This window comes from Pollicipes pollicipes, unplaced genomic scaffold, assembly GCF_011947565.3.
Source record: "Pollicipes pollicipes isolate AB1234 unplaced genomic scaffold, Ppol_2.1 Scaffold_6138;HRSCAF=7277_pilon_pilon_pilon, whole genome shotgun sequence".
Taxonomy (NCBI): Eukaryota; Metazoa; Arthropoda; class Thecostraca; order Pollicipedomorpha; family Pollicipedidae; genus Pollicipes; species Pollicipes pollicipes.
Genome location: NW_023596818.1, coordinates 2,747,940 through 2,767,185, shown reverse-complemented (window position 1 = coordinate 2,767,185; position 19,246 = coordinate 2,747,940). Strand labels below are relative to the sequence as shown.

Sequence of the window (19,246 nt, the reverse complement as noted above, 5' to 3'; positions counted from 1 at the left end):
CATGTTTGGGACCTCCGGACGATGAAGACGTCAGATATGAAATGCCGTTGCGGGCGCGGAGGCCCTCGGTGAGGTTACGACAGCTCGCAATGTTAGCAGTGGCATGAGTTAGCAATTTAAGCAGTGGCCAGAGCTAGCAATGTTAGTGGCGAGAGTTAGCGATGTTGGCAGCGGCAAGAGCAGTTCTCAGTAGTGATCACACGGGGTCAGGGGGTCGGCAGTGACCCGACAGCCTTCGTGTCGGACAACCGTGACTCCGTGGCGGGGCTGCCAGACACGGGGTCATAGGATCAGCAGTGACCCGACAGCCTGCGCCTGTGTCTGGCGACCGTGGCGCCCCGGCGGGACGTCGCGTCCCGTCGCGCGAAGACCGTGGTCGGGTGACGGTGGCGGCCACACGTGGCACCGGCAACCATCCCCGAGTCACGTCGGCGGGCGGCCGGGACGTCTGTCGAGGTTGCGACGGAGTAAAATAACTGGCTTTTTGCTGCGCCTGAGCTGTTTTTGCGGTGAGCTGCGCTTGGCCCCGGGCCTGCTGAGGGTGACACGGCCAAGACTGTACAACGCCACCGGAGTCAGCAAAGACGTTGAGGACGGAGGGGCTCCATGCACACATAAAGTCACAAGATTAAGTATCACACGTCAGGGGGAGCGGCCGCACTCTTGCATCATGTCATGGGCCTTCATTGGTTTCTCTTCCCGTACCTTGGGTTCCGCGAGTGTAAATTAGCAAAAATTCAATTTCTTACAATTAACGCTACTTTTTTCGAAACTTGGAAAGGGACGGGAGCCGCCTCTCCACGGAAACATGTCCGACACCGCCGCTGTTCGCCGGCTCCCCACGTTCAGCTGCTGTGTTCGCTGTGCCTCGTCGTCAGCGCTCCCAGAACAGCGGCGCAAATCAGACGGCCGTCGGTCGCGGAAGCAGCTCGACTTGGCCGCCGGTAAACCGATACGCATCTCGTTTGTTACCAGACTGTATTGCACGACAGGCTGCGACTGCCCAAGCGAAAAATATGGTAGTGCTGTCGCCACACACTGCAGCCAGCTCTCCGCCATTCTGATACCCGACGATGCCAACAGTGCACATGCTTACGGAGCCAGCCTGGAGGCCCACACTGACCGTACCAGCGGCTGGTAGTGCCACACGCGTACGCTTCGAACAGGTACAACGTCGGTCAATGTACGCATACAGGTACAGCGCCGGCCAGTGTCTGCGCACAGACACAGCACCGGCCAGTATCTGCGCACAGACACAGCGCCAGCCAGCGTCCGCGCACAGACACAGCGCCGGCCAGTGTCCGCACCAGACACAGCGCCAGCCAACGTCCGCGCACAGACACAGCGCCAGCCAGTGTCTGCACACAGCGTCAGCCAAGCGCGTCCAGACGCGGCGTACAGCAGCCTCGCCCGACGGACACTGCGCTTCGCCCGTTCATTCCGCCCTTGCCAGTTCGACCGCACTGAGAGCCGAATACTAACCCGGGGTTAGTCCACGTCGAGGGGTTACCAGTGAAGCGCCGCCGGAGGGTTTGCCCGCGTCAAGTTAAAAGCAAAGCAGGTGTCCACGTGCCCGTACATTCGCGGATCACGACCCCAACAACCAGGAACGCCTCTGCGGAGTTTGTGCGCTCAACATGTCCCGCTATGGAAAAACGGCTCATCATATCGGCCGCCGAACCACCCATGGACAACATCGTGGTCACCCTCCCGCACACACGGCGAACAAAACGCGCAGGCTTACTCCAGTTTTCGGTAGCCTTACTTGAGCGGCATCAGAACGCGCCCGAACACACGCGGCAGCCGACTGCGCCGTCTCGCAGTCCAGGGGGCTGAAAAGCGCCGCTCGCAGCCGGGGCGCCGCCGGGAGACCGGCTCCGCCTGACGGGACAAGGTGCGGCGACGACATCGCGGCAGACGCGGCGCCGCGTGACGGTGGCGCACTGTGCGCGGCGGAGCAGTGCGACGCGCGCTGCGCGAACGGACAGGCGGCGGCCGGCTCACCGGCAGTTGAGCCTGGCCGGCGGCGAGCTGGTGCCGTCCAGGCATGTGCCGGAAAACCAGCGGGTCTCTGGCAACCCAAAAGTGGATTCGGCATCCACGAGGATCCCTTTATGCCGTAGGGACTCCCGGGCGCAACAGGATCTTTCGGCAGGTTTTTGAATCGATACGGACGAGCTTTTTTCTCAAGTAATGTCAAAAGATTTAAACACAACACGCCCGAAATATTTTGGATTTCAATACGCATTCCAGAATATTTGAAATGTACCCTGAATCGGATGAATCATCTAGACAATGGATGATGCCCAAATATTTTATTTTATCAAATGGAACACCTCTTTTTTATCTAAGCAACATCAAACCTGTCAAAAATCAGGCAGAAATACGTCTCTATCAGTACTGCTGAACCTCCAAAAGCAAGCTTGTGCGAAATGCGTTTAAATGGAACGTGCGCACATCCAATAAGCGAGGACATTGGCGTGCTCGCTGGAGAAGCGATGTGGCAGTGCTACCAAGGTTGGACGTCCCCGGTACATTTGAGCCTTACAGTTTGGAAAGGGACAGCTCAACCAGACTCGACACACCATGGAGGCTTATACAAAAACCGTCTGACGTGATAGTTACTTAAAAATGTCTGACAAAACAAAACGGACCCATGGTCCAGGAAGGTTCTTCCGTAAAGCTGGGACAACGATCTCAGATTCGGAAGGATCCTCCAGCAGAATCAATCCAGGGCACCAAAGATATTTTACAAAATGCCAGAACGGATCTTGAATCCGGAGAGACCTTCAACCCCCCGACCAAGAATCCAGATGCCGTGATTTCAGGATCCACTACATCCGGCGGCGAGACTGCGAGTGCAATGTTGGATCCGTGGGACGTGGGCTCGGTGCTCGCGAACTTCGAGGGCGATGGGCGACAGCGTGGGGGGGGGGGGTCCAGCACCCTGTGATCCAGGACCCACGGTTGGAGACCACCGTCAAAGGCGGCGGTTCGCGGGAAGCGCCAGAGCATGGTTGTGAGCACAATCGCCAAAGTAACCACATTTGGACATTTTCTTACCGATGCCCGTGCTCGCATGTGCCGCAGTGTCACTCCCAAACAGTAGACGCGGCGCTCACTGGCAGCGCTCGAGCCGACGAAGGCCCTCCGTCGCTGACGGCGGACCCGCCATGTGCGCGAGCGCGCTCTCCTCTCCCGAGCCCGCCCTGGCGCGCATCAGACGGCTGTCACGCCCGGCGGACCCGCCGTGTGCGCGAGCGCGCTCTCCTCTCCCGAGCCCGCCCTGGCGCGCATCGGACGGCCCGCCATGTCCAGCGGACCGGCGGCGGGGCCGGCAGGCACGGGCCGCTCTCCGGCACCGAGAAGCCCCCCGACACGACAGCCGGCGGGCCGGCGGGCCGGCGGGCGACGGCGACAGCCAGCCAGCGGAGCGCTTAGCAGCAGCAGGCGCCCATCACGCCCCCAGCGACGAGCCAGGAGTGGCCAAAGCCAAGCCGCTCCCCGGGGCAGCACCGGAGCAGGCCGCCTCCGACAGCCCCTCACAGGGTAACGCGTGAAAGGCGTCGTGCGTTTGCCTAGTACACTACATAGACACGGCAATACGCAACCTCCGCAAGGTACGAACCCCGGCGCTACAACTGCGCAACTTATCGCACCAAAAGTGGATCACAGCAGCTGTGTATCTACAGATGGATGGAAAGAGGGGACCGAGACAGCCCGTCTGGTCCGACAGCGCGCCCTCATATCTGATTGACATGGTGGACTGTGGGATGATCAGTGACATCAACATATGGTACACGCTAAAGCAGCACAACTGATCTCGCCCAGTTAGGACTCAGGAGAGCCTCGGCAGTAACACCCGATACAAGGAACCGTACGTCAACAGATAATCACCTAAAACCAAGACAGCGTATTGAGGACGGATGTTAACCCTGCAGAAAGAAACATGAGCTGGTCACTAAAACTACCACATACTTAGCGCGAAGCAAACCCCAACTCATTATGAAGCGGGGCCTGGAGGCCACCATAACTCCTTCCCACCCCACCCATCCCACCGTCGGGTAAAGCTTATGCCCGCATCCTCGACTTAAGCACGGCGACAGTAGCCAACAGTCACCCACTCCGCGTCAGGCTAGCAAGGCGTCAGCCAAGTGAGACGCCAGGCAAGCCAGGCGCCACACAAGCAAGGCGGCGTTAGATAAGCGAGGCGCCAGGCAAGGCAGGCGCCACACAAGCAGGGCGTTAGGTAAGCAAGGCGCCAGGCTAGCGAGGCGCCACACAAGCGAGACGCCGGGCAGGCGAGGCGCCAAGCATGGAAAGCGTCGCCAAGTGGCCGCTCCCCGTGCCCTCAGAGGAGCGGAGGGAGGGGGGGGGGGGATCGGCGAGCGGCTCAGTCCGGCGGGGTGTCCTCCTCGAGCGGCGCCAGGCGACTGGAGCTCTCCGGGTCGGCCGGCGCCGCCTGCGCCGGGTCGCACTGGCAGCTGGTGCACATGAAGACGGGCGCGAACAGGATGAGCACGGGCGCCGCCACCACGAACACCAGGCCCACGCCGACCAGCGCACCCACCAGCTGAAAACGGGACCGGCGGTCACGACCGGGGCTGGCTCAGACACGGCGCGTGGTCGGTACATGACACGGCTAGCTCAGACAAGACGGTCATCAGTGCCACTGCTGGCTCAGACAAGACGGACGGTCAGTGTCACTGCTGGCTCAGACAAGACGGACGGTCAGTGCCACGGCTAGCTCAGCCAAGACGGACGGTCAGTGCCACGGTTAGCTCAGCCAAGACGGACGATCAGTGTCACTGCTGGCTCAGACAAGACGGACGGTCGGTGCCACGGCTAGCTCAGCCAAGGCGGACGGTCAGTGTCACTGCTAATTCAGCCAGGACGGACGGTCAGTGCCACGGCTAGCCCAGACAAAATGGACGGTCAGTGCCACGACCAGCTCAGAGGAGACGGACGGTCAGTGTCACTGCTGGCTCGGACAAGATGTATGGTCAGTGTCACTGCTAGCTCAGACGAGATGGAAGGTCAGCGTCACTGCTGGCCCAGGCACGGTATGCGGAAATGTTATCTACACCGGTCTCGCTTCGCATTTCACATTTAATGCAGAATTAATGACGTTTTTGTGCATGCTGCATTGTAAGCACCTGGCGTACATTTGTACATTTCCGATGCGTTTTTAAATTTCAGAAAGATTACACTGTTTCTGAGGTCAGAGCAGGCCAACGATCGCACCAGTCCACAGTAAATACCAGAGGAATGTTTGCCGCAAGGTACCTCCATCGTAAAACACAAGCATTGACGTGTTTTTTTTTTGTTTTTTTTTGGTAATGCTGATGATGGTCCCGAGTGCAGTAAGCTACTTCTCTTAAACATTTCCCGGGTGAATTTGCCACCATTTCACCGGCGGCTGGCGCCATACGGCGGCCAGGCCCGTTCGGCGCCGCACCTGGACTCTGTGCCAGACGAGCGAGCCGCGCGAGTGTCCCAACAGGTGGCGGCAAGGTCCCCGGTCGTAGTGGCGCAGGAACAGGTCACCCTGTCGGAGCGGGGCGCACGGTCACGACCGCGACACACTCACAACACGAACCGGCACGTCACACGGCCTGTGACGGCGCACAGTTCGAGGCGTAACGACTTGTGGGAGGTCGGTGACCCGCGGAGGGAACTGGGAAATATTGCTTACAGCAATCAGCGAAAATATTGCGTACAGCGATTGAGTGCCTCAAATCGTCACAATAGTGGCCAGGATACTCCAAAGTAAATGCCCAGTCAAGTGGGAAAAGTTCCTTTGAAATGCACGAGCGGACTTAGTCGTGGCCCCGATATGTCACGGCCTACAGGGCGTGCCAAATGCCAGCGCAGGCGAAACATTCCCGCCACCGCCGAGATTCGAACACGCCCTCGCGCCGCGCCGCTCCCCGGCCGCCGCCCGCAGCCGACTCACATCGAGCGACGACAGGCAGTACCAGCAGAACACATGCCGGCAGCGGCGGCACATCATCTGCGCGCAGCCGTCCTCGCGCTCGATGGGCACGGCGCAGTGCGGGCACTGTTTGACGGCGGCGCCCAGCTGCTGGCTGCCGCCCAGCAACCAACGCTCCGGCCGGCACTCGTGCAGCTCCGTGTCGAGCTCGGCGCGCGGCCGTCGGCACACGGCGCAGAACGAGCCGCCGCAGCCGCCGCAAGTGAACGGCCGCCCGCCGGCCGGAAGCGAGCAGGCCGTGTCGCAGCCGGGCCGCGGGCACCACGTGCGGCTCGGGTCACGCTCCACCTCTGCCGAGGGCGGGGGAGGGGGGCGACAGGTTACAGCGCCGCGCACACCAGCCGTCGGGGGATTTTTAGAAATGCACGGAACTACACACAGTACGCTACCTGCTTGAGCATTTACTTTTGCTCTTCATAGACATTCGTCAACCACCGATCAACAAACAGATCACTATGGAAATCAAGTAACCATCAGACATATTTCAAGATGGGCTGACGTTATTTGGCGTTTGACGACATATTTCGCATCATCCATAAACCATAGCTGTATCTAAATGAGCAGTCCCTGTATGGACTTCACCAAACACACACTATATGTATATCAGCTTGCATAACAGAATCACTGCTTTTAATGAGGGTATATCACCTTATTGCACTTTTCATTTATGGTTACACCAGATGCCTGCAATTTTATCAGTAATATCAGTTTTCTCGAAATCCTTCTAACTAGCTCACGATTTCAATTTGGAGCAGCCGGCCCTGCTGGGGAATCTCATTTCTCTGCTCACCATTATGAAAGTAATGCCTTTTATTTACCTCACTTTTTCAACGTGTGTTCTGTAATGTTTGCAACATACTTAACTGCCGAAATGTTTGCATAATAAATGCTACGAAAGCTTAAAACACTCTGCTTAGACAAAAACATATGCGATCATAATGTTATTACTCGCGAATTCAACGAAACGTTATATTATGGCTTCGATTTCTCCTATATATCGTTAACCACAGCGGCTCTCTTGGGGGCGCGCTTTGGCTTTGAGAAAGGAAGTATCACATGATCCATGTGACGCACTGATTAAAACTTCAACCAACCAATCTCCCAGCAACAGGTCGCACCAGCAGAGATGCGCACGGTGGTTGTCATGACGACAGTGCGACTGCAGGGAAGAAGAGTAGTGCTGCCGCAAAGCGTCGACAGTTTAATTTGGACAAGACAATTATTGAAATTGATGGCCTTATTATGTCTTGACGGCACTGCAGCGGCACTTCCCAGTGCTACCATTAGTCTTAAATAGTCCTAAGGTTTCACTTGCACATGCTTTTGAAATATGCCTCATAGGTGGGACACTCCCTGTAACAGTGGTCGTACAACCTATTTTCCTTCGACACAAGAGCCTCACGCAAACTCGAAGTAAACAGGACGGCAATTCCTACAGTGATACTTAAATCTGACCAGCTCGCGCGCGGGATTATTGCCACAACGAGAGACAACGGGACCTAGCGTCAACAGGCCCTAACGGTGACCGCAGACGACGGCGCGAACCCCGCAGCTTCCTGCCTCCTATCGCGGCTGGACGAAGCTTTCGGTCTCCTGAAAACATACCACTCTCTTTCCAACGCAACCATGTAGGATTCTGATACCTCCAGCTAAGGTTCGTTTGAAGTCGGAAACAAAACTGCCCACGGACCTTTTGTTACCAAAATCTCCGGCTTGACTGTGGTACACATACTGCGTTTGATCCCAGCCCATCTGACCAGCATGTGACAGTCGTCCGGCGCGCCGGCAGACCCTCCATCGGCAGCGGCAGCGGCGCCGCCAGCGGCAGCCAAAGCGGCAGCGGCGCCGCCAGCGGCCGGCCACCGGAGCCCGCCGGTCGCCGCCTACCGTGAATGTAGGCGAGCCGCAGGTAGCGTCGGTAGGTGTGGCCGTCGCTGAGCTGGCGCACCTCGTCGGCGCTGAGCCGGCCGTCGGCCGGACAGCGCGGCTCCGGACACGCCACCGTCGGCTCGCCGTTCTCCACGCACACCGCTACGTACGTCGCCATGCACTGCCGCACGAGGGAGGGGGTCAGCGACGGCTCCAGACACGCCACCGACGGCTCGCCGTTCTCCACGCACACCGCTACGTACGTCGCCATGCACTGCCGCACGAGGGAGGGGGTCAGCGACGGCTCCAGACACGCCACCGACGGCTCGCCGTTCTCCACGCACACCGCTACGTCCGACGCCATGCACTGCCGCACGGGACGAGGGGTCAGCGACGGCTCCGTGGTGACCGTCGCCAGATCACACAGGACTCTGTAGGTCGGCCTCGGGAGGTAGGTCAGGGCTCTCACTGACAACTTTCAAAGTTGCCGTGAGGCTGAGGGCCGCAGCCTTTCCCGGGCTGCGCCGGCCATGGCGTCCCTGCCGCCTGGCGTGCGGTACGCAACAGGGCCTTTGCGGCCACCTTTAGCCATCAGGCCTCCTCACGCTACTTGTTGCGGGACTGGGGAGATGGCAAACAGCCCTGGCAGCCCGTTCAAGCCTGTTACCCTCAGGCTGTCGCACACACAGGACAGTCCTATTAGTCCTATTAGTCCCACCACGGGGACAGTTCCATCAGTCTTAACACGCGCCAGGGTGGCCGGTTGAATGCGGCGCGATCGGATGGCGGACAATTTGGCCCCTGAAAGCTAAAAAGCTAAGGAAGCTAGAGACACTAGATTCATACGGTAGGTAGGCCTTCGGGTTAAATAACGTCAAACAAAGTCGGCATCTCTTCTGAGCAAGAGGTCACTGATGTAGGTTTGAGCTCAGTGAACTTACTTAACATTCAAAAGAACAATATTACCAAAACCCTCCATATTATTTCAAAATTTGAATCAATCATGCGTCACGGTCTATACTAGTCGGTATGCTCGTAAAACAAAGGATTGGTCGAACCGTTTTAAGACAGTCATCACCTCTGACCTTCAGTTAGTCTAAATAAGATGCCTGTTGACGTCCTGCGGTCAAGAAATTTGAATGAGTGTCAAAACTACCCCATCCTTTTACTTCCCCAGTAAAAAAGCGGCTTGGTTTTGACATCGATCTAGACTTCACACCTGACCTAAGGCCAATGGAATCAGTACTTCTCATAACTTCTGCTGTCTACTGGTCTAAGAAAACCACCGCAAAGATGCATGGCTTCGTCTAACGCTCCGTTGTCGCATCAGACTGGATGCTTTGCTAGGAGTCGCCTTCGCCGACAGCCATGGTGTTACCTTGTCCTGCCTTAGATCAGCAGGGTACGGGGTACAGGGTACAGCAGGGTACGGGGTACAGGGTACAGCAGGGTACAGGGTACCTACAGGGTAACTTGATACATACGAAACAATCAGCTATGAAATCCCCCACAGCTATACCGAATTTGGCACGGCTACCCTGCGTCGTTCAGAAGTTATTCTGGAAAAACCCGCGGGGTGCAGGGGAACCGGGCAAATGGACCACCAACCGAGAGCGCGTGCTAAGAATCATAACGCTAAGTTGGCACAAAGCCATCAACCATGCGCTAGCGCATCTGGCCGAAATGAAAGCAATTATAGATGGTATTGAAATGCCAGGACCACATACGTCGCATTGGAATACCAGGACGAGCCAGAAAGCGACGTGAATTATATAACAGCACAGCCAGGCAAATGGGGGGGGGGGGGGGGGCGTCGAGCTGCGGCAAAGAACTAAATGGTATGTACGTGAAAACGAAATGAAACGAATCAAATCCATCCACAAAACAACTATTCAGAACACGTTTATGAGCCGCAGCAACAAGCACAGGCCAAAGTCAAACCAACACGTCACCAGACAACACGACAAGAGCCCCAGACCGCCTCACCACAAAAACGGACAAGGCCGGGGCTTGCACGGTGGTATCTGTTATCAGTGCCCAGTGCAGACGCTGCACAACTGACCGCAGCTGAGCTGGGCAGCAGCGCTCCCTTTACACGCCAGTGAACCACCCCATCGCGTCTCGGGGCTTCTTCCCTCTGACCCGTTAACGCGACGCGCGCTCGCTGCCGGGGCAAACATTCCGTGCGTTCGATCCGAAGCAAGCCCCTCCCGTATTCGCACGCGCACTCAGCCTCTACCCCTCTGCGCGCACCGAGCACCTTCTTCGGCTGCGAACACCCAGACCTCGTCCCTCCATGCGCACTCAGCTGGCTTCACCAGAAGCATACGGGGTCCGTCTCTCCATGCGTACTCAGCTGGCTTCACCAGAAGCATACGGGGTCCGTCTTTCCATGCGTTCTCAGCTGGCTCCACCAGAAGCATACGGGGCCCACCTCTCTACAGACATACGGCGACCTTGTACCTTCCAGTGTTTGTGTCATCACTCCGCAAATATCTAGCCCGTCCCCTCCAAAGCCAACCAGCCGTTCCTCTAAGCTGCCTCGTTCTCCGCCCAAATCCACACTGTCAGCCCACCCCCGCCCATCCACCTTGTCTCTCCGTCACCACTCCGCCTGGTTATTCTCGCCACCTCATCCCTCCCCGACCACCCACCCCCGTCCCGCGCGCACCGCCAGTTCCCCCTCTCAGCCCCCCCATCCCGCGCGCACCGCTAACCCCCCTCTCGGCTCCCCGTCCCGCGCGCACCGCCAGCTCCCTCTCTCGACTCCCCGCCCCGCGCGCACCACCAGCTCCCCCTCCCGGCTCCCCGTCCCGCACGCACCACCAGCTCCCCCTCTCGGCTCCCCGTCCCGCACGCGCCGCCAGCCTCCGTTTCGACTCGCCGTTCCGCGCGCACCGCCAGTTCCCTCTCGGCTCCCCGCCCTGCGCACACCGCCAGCTCCCCTCTCGGCTCTCCGCCCTGCGCGCGCCGCCAGCTCCCCCTTTCGGCTCTCCGCCCTGCGCGCACCGCCAGCTCCCTCTCGGCTCCCCACCCGCCGCCACGCCTCACCTCGCGGCAGAAGCGGCAGCCACAGGCCCGCAGGCGCAGCAGCTCGGCGGCCGGCACCTCGGCCAGGCAGACGCGACAGGTGGCCAGCCGCGCCGGCGGCAGCTGCAGCGCGCGCCGGCTGCCGCAGCGGCTGCAGCTGGGCCGCTGGCGCGCCTGCTCCAGGCTGCTGAGCGTCACGGCGTGCCGCAGTGACGGCCGACACACGGTGACGGCCGGCGCCAGCGAGGCGCGCGACGGCGCCAGAGAGCGCAGTAGGCGTCCCGGCGCGCCGCTGTCTCGGCGTTCCTGCACGGGAGACGGAGACAAAGACGGTTTTAAAACTCCGGAATTGGGGGGGGGGGGGGGCGGAAAGGGTTGTTAGTCCCATTTCTCTATTTCTGCATGCTTTTTCCGACACCCTGGGGTAGTCACTCTGCATGCCGGTCGAGGGCGGTCGCACGGCGCGTCGGACTGGCGCCCGTGCACGACCCCGGCGTCGCCCGTGGGCGGAGGGGGGGGGGGGGGAGCTGTCGCCGGGGGTGACGCGATAGCCTTCGGGGACGTCTGGATGAGCGGCCGTCCGTCCGCCCGTCCGGCCGGACGCCAGCGCGCGGCACAGCGGGGATACCGGGAGGCCGGCTGCCAGCCGCTCCAGGGCGCGTTGCGCCCCTGTGTAAGACAGTGGACACTGCGGGGTCGGATCCCAGCAGAGACGCCCCTTCTTCACAACCGGAGCCTTACAGAGAGGGCCGTCGCCGCTGTTCAGATCCCGCGTTTCCGGGACAAATATTCTACGCCTGCACGCATGCTCACCACACGCTCTCACAACGGGAGCCAAGTCGTTCCGATCTGTACTGATCCCGTCTACAGTGACCATTCGACAGTTTTCGGTGTGCTTATCGTCAGCATTCAGTTTGCTTCGTCATTCGCTGCCATTTGGCATGACGGCCCATCGCCACTCGTGAACTGCAATGTTTCCATTACTGAGACTCCTCACTGAACTGGCTTGTCTTGCATCTGTCTGCCAGGCTACAGAGGGCTGCTGTGAAAAAAGACTTCCAGTGGAAATCGACGGTGTCCGGTGTTCTGGAGGGATCCCTTCGGTCCCCCCTTCTCTTTTCTCTGTCTACTAACGACTTAATCCTGACCTGCTGCCGTGCGCGTGACAGCGTGTGCCGGCTGCCTCCCGGATAACCCGGCTGCCCTCCACATGACCCGCCTGCCTCCCGCGCGGCCCGGCTGTCCTCTGCCCGCCAGTGATGCCAAAACTGTCCGCGAAGTTACATCCCCCGCTGACGGACTGACGTTGCCGCATGGCTCTGCATGATCGTCTGGTTACACAGCCCGTCAGACGGGCATTCATGTGGCAATAAACTAAGTGCAAATTATTCACTAGGCAAAAAGCATCGTCCGTATTAAGTATACATATACATATATATATATATATATATATATATATTATATATATATATATATATACATATATAGTAAAGAAAGGCACGTCCAAGGAACCGGTGAATTGGGTGTCCTTGGACCCAAAGCCACATTGCCAGCATCTGGCCTCTTCATGTAACTTTTCCAATAGTTTGCAGCGGGCCGTAAATTTAACCCAGAAACGATCATGCGCAACGCGTAAGCTTGCCAATCTCATCGCCACGGGACTTCTTCAAACAATGCTTTCGAGCTATTTCCAGCAGGTCAATATTTAACCCTGGACGATCACCCCGGCCAAGATTCGACCCCCGACTCCCATTCACTGCGGGCCTGGTCAGGCGCAGTACTCAGATTCGGATCACACCACTGGCCTCACGCTCCATGTTACTGACCCGCCACATCCTATCCCGTGTCGTTTCAATATCCCGTATGTGGTTCGAAGATCAGTGCTGCCATATCCTTGGCAGCGTCCCGACTGATCCGGATTGCCGTGTTAACGCGTGTGTTGTTTACAGTGTTGTCGACTGTTTTCCATCGCGTCACCAGAGACTGCAAGACTTTGACAACTCAACCAAACTGGTTTGAACGTTACACGAGCCTCAGATTTTCGATGCCAGTTCTGGGGCGCCCGGTCCCGCCTTTGAATATATCACGTTAACAGCACCCAACCGCTATCATGTTCATTCAGTTTTGTTATTTGTATATTTCATTACCCTGTACCGTCAGCATAAGTGTTTTGCGAAGCGACACCGTCTGTTGCTGGGGCCGTACGCTGATACCTAGAAATCAAATAAATAACTGATTGGACGGCAGGTTCAAGGTCTCACGCCAAGCTCTGGTGCTCAAGAAACAAAGGATATGCTCAATTACAACGCAGGTAACAAAGCTGAACGAATGACGCAACGAGCATCATCTTGCGCAATCACCTTTGGCCCGAGCCCAAGACGGCGTGACCGCCACCGGCGCGTATCGCCACCATCACCATCACAATCACGGAGCTATGCAGGTGGAAACGTGAGCTGTCGCCTGCCACCGAGTACATTGTCCCACCGTGTCACTGATCGGTAGTGTCACTGTCGGCAGTGAGCACTGATCAGCAGTGTCAGTGTCAGTGTCGGCAGCGAAGACTGATCGGCAGTGTCAGAGCATGTCAGTGTCATGTAGCGTCACAGCCGGATCACTGACACCAACCGACCACGTCACAGTTACGTCACTGACACCAAGCGACTGCGTCATATCTGCGTCACTGACACTAACCGACCGCACCACAGCTGCGTCACTGACACCAACCGGCTACGTCACAGTTACGTCACTGACACCAACCGACCACATCATAGCTACGTCACTGACACCAACTGCACACGTCTGTTACGTCACTGACACCAACCGACCACATCACAGCTACGTCACTGACACCAACCGACCACGTCTGTTACGTCACTGACACCAACCACCCATGTCTGTTAGGTCACTGACACCAACCGACCACATCACAGCTGCGTCGCTGACACCAACCGACCGCGTCGCAGCCACGCTACTGATACCAACAACTGCGTCATAGCTATGTCACTGACACTGACAAACAGGTAAACAACTGTGTCACAATAACCATCAGTATGACAAACTACCACCACACCCTGTAGCATCTTTTCTATTTGGCATTATTTGTAAAATAAAAGAAAGCGCGACGTACATCGTTGCGCACCTATCACGGAGCCACGGCGCGCGCAGAGACAAAGCGACGCTCGGGGACCAGAGCGCGACCCGGACCGGAGTCCTGACCTCCCCGGGGGGGGGGGGGGCGATGGTCATCAGCCGCTGGCCGAACGTCACAACTCGACCCCCTCCAGCGCCCTGCAGCCCTCGCGGCCGGTCACGCTTGACCCGGAGCGTCACATCGCACCACGGCGCCCTCGTCACACACGCACTGACCCTGAGCGTGACGGCCCGTGTCGCACTTGCGCCAGCAAGATGACAGCGAGCGACGGCGCGGGGCGCGAGTCCAGCGCGCCCGGCACGGGGCCCGCACATCGATCGCAGGATGGGTGCCAGCTCCACTGGCTCCACGGCCGCTGGTAGCGAGGACAGCAGCGACTGCCGCAACCGGCATCCCCTGGCGGCGGGGCGGCACACAACGGCGTCACAACGGCGTCACCTGGCGGCGGCGCGGCACACAACGGACCGTCACAACGGCGTCACCTGACGGCAGGGCGACACACAACGGCCCGTCACAACGGCGTCACTGGCGGCGGGGGCCAGCACACAACGGCATGCTGATGAAGCAGCCTTTGCACACATCTATTTCAGTCAGTTTTTGCAAATAATCTCACCTGCTTTGTTCTCATGTTTGTTTAGAATAACATCTGATTTTCAGTGAGAAACTTTGCTCACACTCAAGTTACCATGCAGTGCCAGGGCAAAAAAGGCAGGAATTATGATGATTTTAAAGCAAGAAAGGTCCTGAATTCATTGTTTGACATTGCTCATTGTTATGTTGACGATCATTTAGCTTTCAGCATAACAGAAGTCATTAATAACGTGGCCAACAAACAATGTTTGGAATACATCATGATAACATGTCATGGCAGTGCCCATTTTACATTTACAAAATAGCAATTTACAGGAGCTCAGAATGCCAAGACCACTAGTATGATTTTTTTCTTCTTTGACGATTATCCCCCCCCCCCCCCCACACTATTGACAGGATGGATTTCTGGATCGGAGCCCACGCCAAGCAATGCTTGCATGACCTCATCCAATTGTGACCTCAGGCCAAACCATCCAATCTGAAACGCCAAGTCAATGGCAGACTTCTGTGGCAGAAGTTTAATGTGCTGTGCTGCCAGGACAGTCCATCCTAACCTTTCAAGTCACAATGCCTTTCACACAGCCCCCTAGCTATCTCAGTCAGCAGCAAATAATGGGCACTTGGTGACTCAGCCCACCCCACCATAGACACACAAATTCTAAGGCAGATTCTCTAACCAACTAAGCCACTGGCACAGATCTGGTGTGCTACATAGTTTTCTAATTTTTGTATTTCTTTTGATCAACTTCCTCCATGAAAAATACATGCCAGAGCCACCATGGAAACACCACATGGGACTACTTGCATCACCTGGGTTAATACACAGGCAGATTGTTTGCAGCACTATTCCAACACACAAAGAAATCTCTTAACAAAAAGAAATGTTCCAGCTCAATGAGGAGAGTAAGCCTCAGTGATCAATGTGGTTCAATGATACTTTGGTAACCCCAACCCATTCAATCTGCATGCAATTACACCAGCCTTGCTCACCTTATGATAATCAGAAATTCAAAGGCTATCTGGCTGGCATCAATCCTTGTCTTTTCATTTCCAGGTAATAAAACAATCTTCTTTAGGTTTGTATAAAGTGTGGAATGCCATATGTGTCAGCCCACTATGCATGGAGCCTAGATTGTCAGCCTCAACTGATGTTAATGACACTACTGCTAATAGGAGAATGCTCCAGTGATTCACAATTTGACAATGCTGGCAATTATATTTATTTCATTTCATTTAAATATTGTAAGTAATACAAATCATCAACATACCACAAATATTTATGCTTAAGTAGCAGAGTGGAAAGAGCAAAAACAACACTAATGGTATGCGAATGTCACACTATTAACTTAATTTCTTACTGAAAATAGGCAGAACTATGTTGGCCTACTTACACAAGTTGGATGGCAACAGACTACACTTGGCCATATTAAAAAAACAGTATCTGCTAGTATGGACTACGTTGCCCAATTTGAAGTTCATGTTTAGAGCTGAGTGAAACAAAATTTATTTTGTACAGTTAATCAAGTTTTTTCCACTCATCCTGACCACCTGCACATCTGCTTGATTTTGCATAACATGCACTCCATGGAATTATTAGTCACAGTTTCTCACACAGTTGTTCTAAAATAGCATGAAAAGCCATACAAAGATTTATGTCGCAATCAAAAGCCTGTTTTTCACAGATAATTTTTAACAGCTCAGATTTCACATGGCTTTGAATTCACAGCCAGCTGAAAAATGTGTGCTGCCATACATATGGCATGCAGTGCCCATTGATGCCAATGCAATGATCAGAACACTAATGTCAAGTATTTTCAACATGTTGAAATCAGTAGACAAAAGCAACTATCCACTCCTAAGTTTTGTTCTTCTCTTAAATCACTTGTTCCACATCAAGTACCTCCACACAGTCAATCAAAGCCACACTACATGCATCTCATTCCATACAAATACTTAACTAAACCTGTGACATGTCTATGCACACTTAATCTACTCAACTCAGTAGTTTGTGCAATATATTTAAAGAAGTTTTAGTCCCTGAAATACCTGAATATGGTACACGTTTTTCATTAACCTTTCCTTCCATTAAGAATACAATACAATTCCATTGGTTAATGTGATCAATACCATCTTTTGTTAGCATTTCAGTATTAAAATACAAAATAATTCATGCATATTTCTCTCGGGATCCTTCTGAAAGTCAGAGAAAATGACAACTCAGCACTATTTTTGGCAGCTTTGTACTCAAGGCACACCACAACATACACTTGAATTTATCAATAAAGATCAACATCCTTTTCTTAGAAAATATAATTCAGAAGATTGCACCACACAGCAGATGGTACATACTTTCCAGCTGTCAAATTACAGGGGCAAGAGGTGTGCAGCCAGCAGGTTTTTACAGCAAGTATGATGCAGACCAATTATACTCTCCCTTGCTTTGTCCCCTTATGTGTCAGCAGTTTGTGTGCTGAACTGGGGGTACACATTGTGGCCTGAAAAACTAGCAGATTATACATCCACACAGTTGTGTCACATAATGGACATGTGCACCAGGCATCATTGACTAACAGTATTAATGACTGATTTTTTGACTGGTGTATATGTGGTGGACTGGTAACTGATGTTATGTTTTGTACTTGCACTTGACTTGTTAAAATGACCCATCTAAAAGAACCACAGGCACATTTGCAATGTGGCACTTTTGGAGCTCGCGCACCACTGATACCAGCTGGCGAGAATACATCACCCCACAGGATGCCTGTGCAACATCAGTGTCCACAAACTTAAGGCTTCAGTGCACCAAACTCCAGCCATGACCCTAAGTGTGCTAATCATTCAGTGCAAAAAAAAAATATTTTTGCCCCATCTTTGCATGATCCTATCTTTGTAGCATCATAACTTCTGGATATTTTGCTCTCACACACTGAGCTGGTGGCTACCATGCAACAGGAGCACCAAATTTTGGGCCAGATGTGCTGAAATTGATTGCAAGAAGCTGCTTCACAAGGTGTGTTTGGCATAAGGTGTACTTTTTGCAGTCCTCGCTCAATGTATATACCTTGCCTTGAACTTGAGGGGAACTCCCTAAGTGAACAGGGATGATACAGATGATCATTAATAATGATGGAATTTATCATCATGTAACATGAGCTAAATCAGGTGCCTACTACACTGATTATGAAGATGCCTTGGTAAATTGTAGCACATATTTCACGCGTCCTGGCGTAAAGTACTAACAAATTAAAAACACACTGGCTTGAAATGCCTGGCAATACCTGACCATGTTAGTGACTGATGAATGAGCGTTCCTCAACACATCAGTTACTCAGGGCACCTGTAGGCACTCCAATGCGCACCATCATAATTACATTGGTCACGCTCCCTTCCAGATACCAGCCGCCTTAACACTGTTACTTCCCCTCCTGTTGTAATGACCCACCGCTGACGTCCCCAACTCTCGTACTCAACTCTGCGCTGTTGACAATTGCTCCGGCGAATTTCCGCAGATGGCCTTGAGGCGTCGGTTGACAGGATCGTGACAAAATTTAGCATTTTCTACCTGCCAACCCGAAGTGTTTTCAACTTATGTGGGTACTACAAGGACAATTATTTTCACAGTTCTGCTGTCATTGAATGACCCTCTATTTCACCTGTGGGTTGACCTTCCAAGAAAAAACGTCGTATCTGTATCTAGTTTTTCAATTAAAAAAAATTGACGCCTGAAATTCCTAAACCAGCGATTAAACTATTAGGTGTGATGGAGTTCCGTAGCATAAGCGGGCTGATATTTCCATTTGAAGCCTGACTTAGATCCAGGATCCTATAATTTGTGCTGGCTTTTAGCTGAAGACGATACAAGCGCTAAAATCCCAAATCCGAAAACCGGAGTTCCCTGTCATCGACCTTGAGGGGTGAGGGCATTTTTACGGACATGACAAGCCAGCGTGTAAGGACATTTGAATGCTTACAATGTGAAGGAAGTCGATAGTTGTTGGACAAACATGGGCTTAAAAAGGGCTTCACCTAAGTTTAAATTTCAACTAGGTCACCTGAGTTGAAAAATGGAATGATATCTCTTTTTTGCGTGGAGTAATTTTAGAGGTTAGATGCATATTTAAATCAGAGTTTCTCGGGAAATAACTCGCGGGATAGATAGTCGTAAGGGAACAAAGAACCATGGACGAATGAACAGCTGACTTGAAAATAACGTAATTCGATGTGATCACGTACTCAAAACCATAGTATCAACATTTTCATAGGAATTAATAATCTATGGTTGTATGTAACGTCCTGGTGCCACTCATTTCCCCACTTTAAATTTATTAAAGATGTTTTCGATATAACCATCAGAATTTACTGACATGTAGACATAAGTGATAAAATAGGCTTTTATGGCGAACTAATTTCGGTTGCGGCGCAAAATGAGATGCTTGTGAGCGCGCAATGTAGGTGTTATGCAACCTGTTTCCCCCTGTTCGGTCTTTGGAGGTTCGTTTTTCGATGGCGGTAGAAATTATTAAACTTTGAAAACCTTTATCCCGCTTTCGCGGCTTATTTTTTTTGTTAAATAAATTTACATCTGTATTTAGATGGAGGTAGGCCCGGTA

The 19,246-nt window shown here is 54.1% G+C and overlaps 1 protein-coding gene across 1 annotated transcript; it reads right to left on the bottom strand.

Moving 5' to 3' along the window:
• Positions 1-3,218: 3,218 nt before the first annotated feature.
• On the bottom strand, positions 3,219-12,729 carry LOC119106059 (putative E3 ubiquitin-protein ligase RNF144A-B). Its single transcript, XM_037229657.1, has 6 exons — positions 12,721-12,729; positions 10,916-11,017; positions 7,883-8,045; positions 5,957-6,285; positions 5,459-5,548; positions 3,219-4,573 (listed from the first exon to the last, which is right to left on the bottom strand). The coding sequence occupies exons 1-6, from the start codon at positions 12,727-12,729 to the stop codon at positions 4,394-4,396; spliced, it is 873 nt and encodes a 290-aa protein (XP_037085552.1). The 3' UTR covers positions 3,219-4,393.
• Between the last annotated feature and the right edge of the window lie 6,517 nt (positions 12,730-19,246).

Excerpts from the sequence above, each read along its gene's own strand:
- LOC119106059 (XM_037229657.1), bottom strand. Across the intron at positions 6,286-7,882 it reads GCGGCTCGCCTACATTCACG|AGGTGGAGCGTGACCCGAGC; the intron begins GTAGGCGGCGAC and ends CGCCCTCGGCAG. Across the intron at positions 4,574-5,458 it reads TCGTCTGGCACAGAGTCCAG|CTGGTGGGTGCGCTGGTCGG; the intron begins GTGCGGCGCCGA and ends TCCCGTTTTCAG.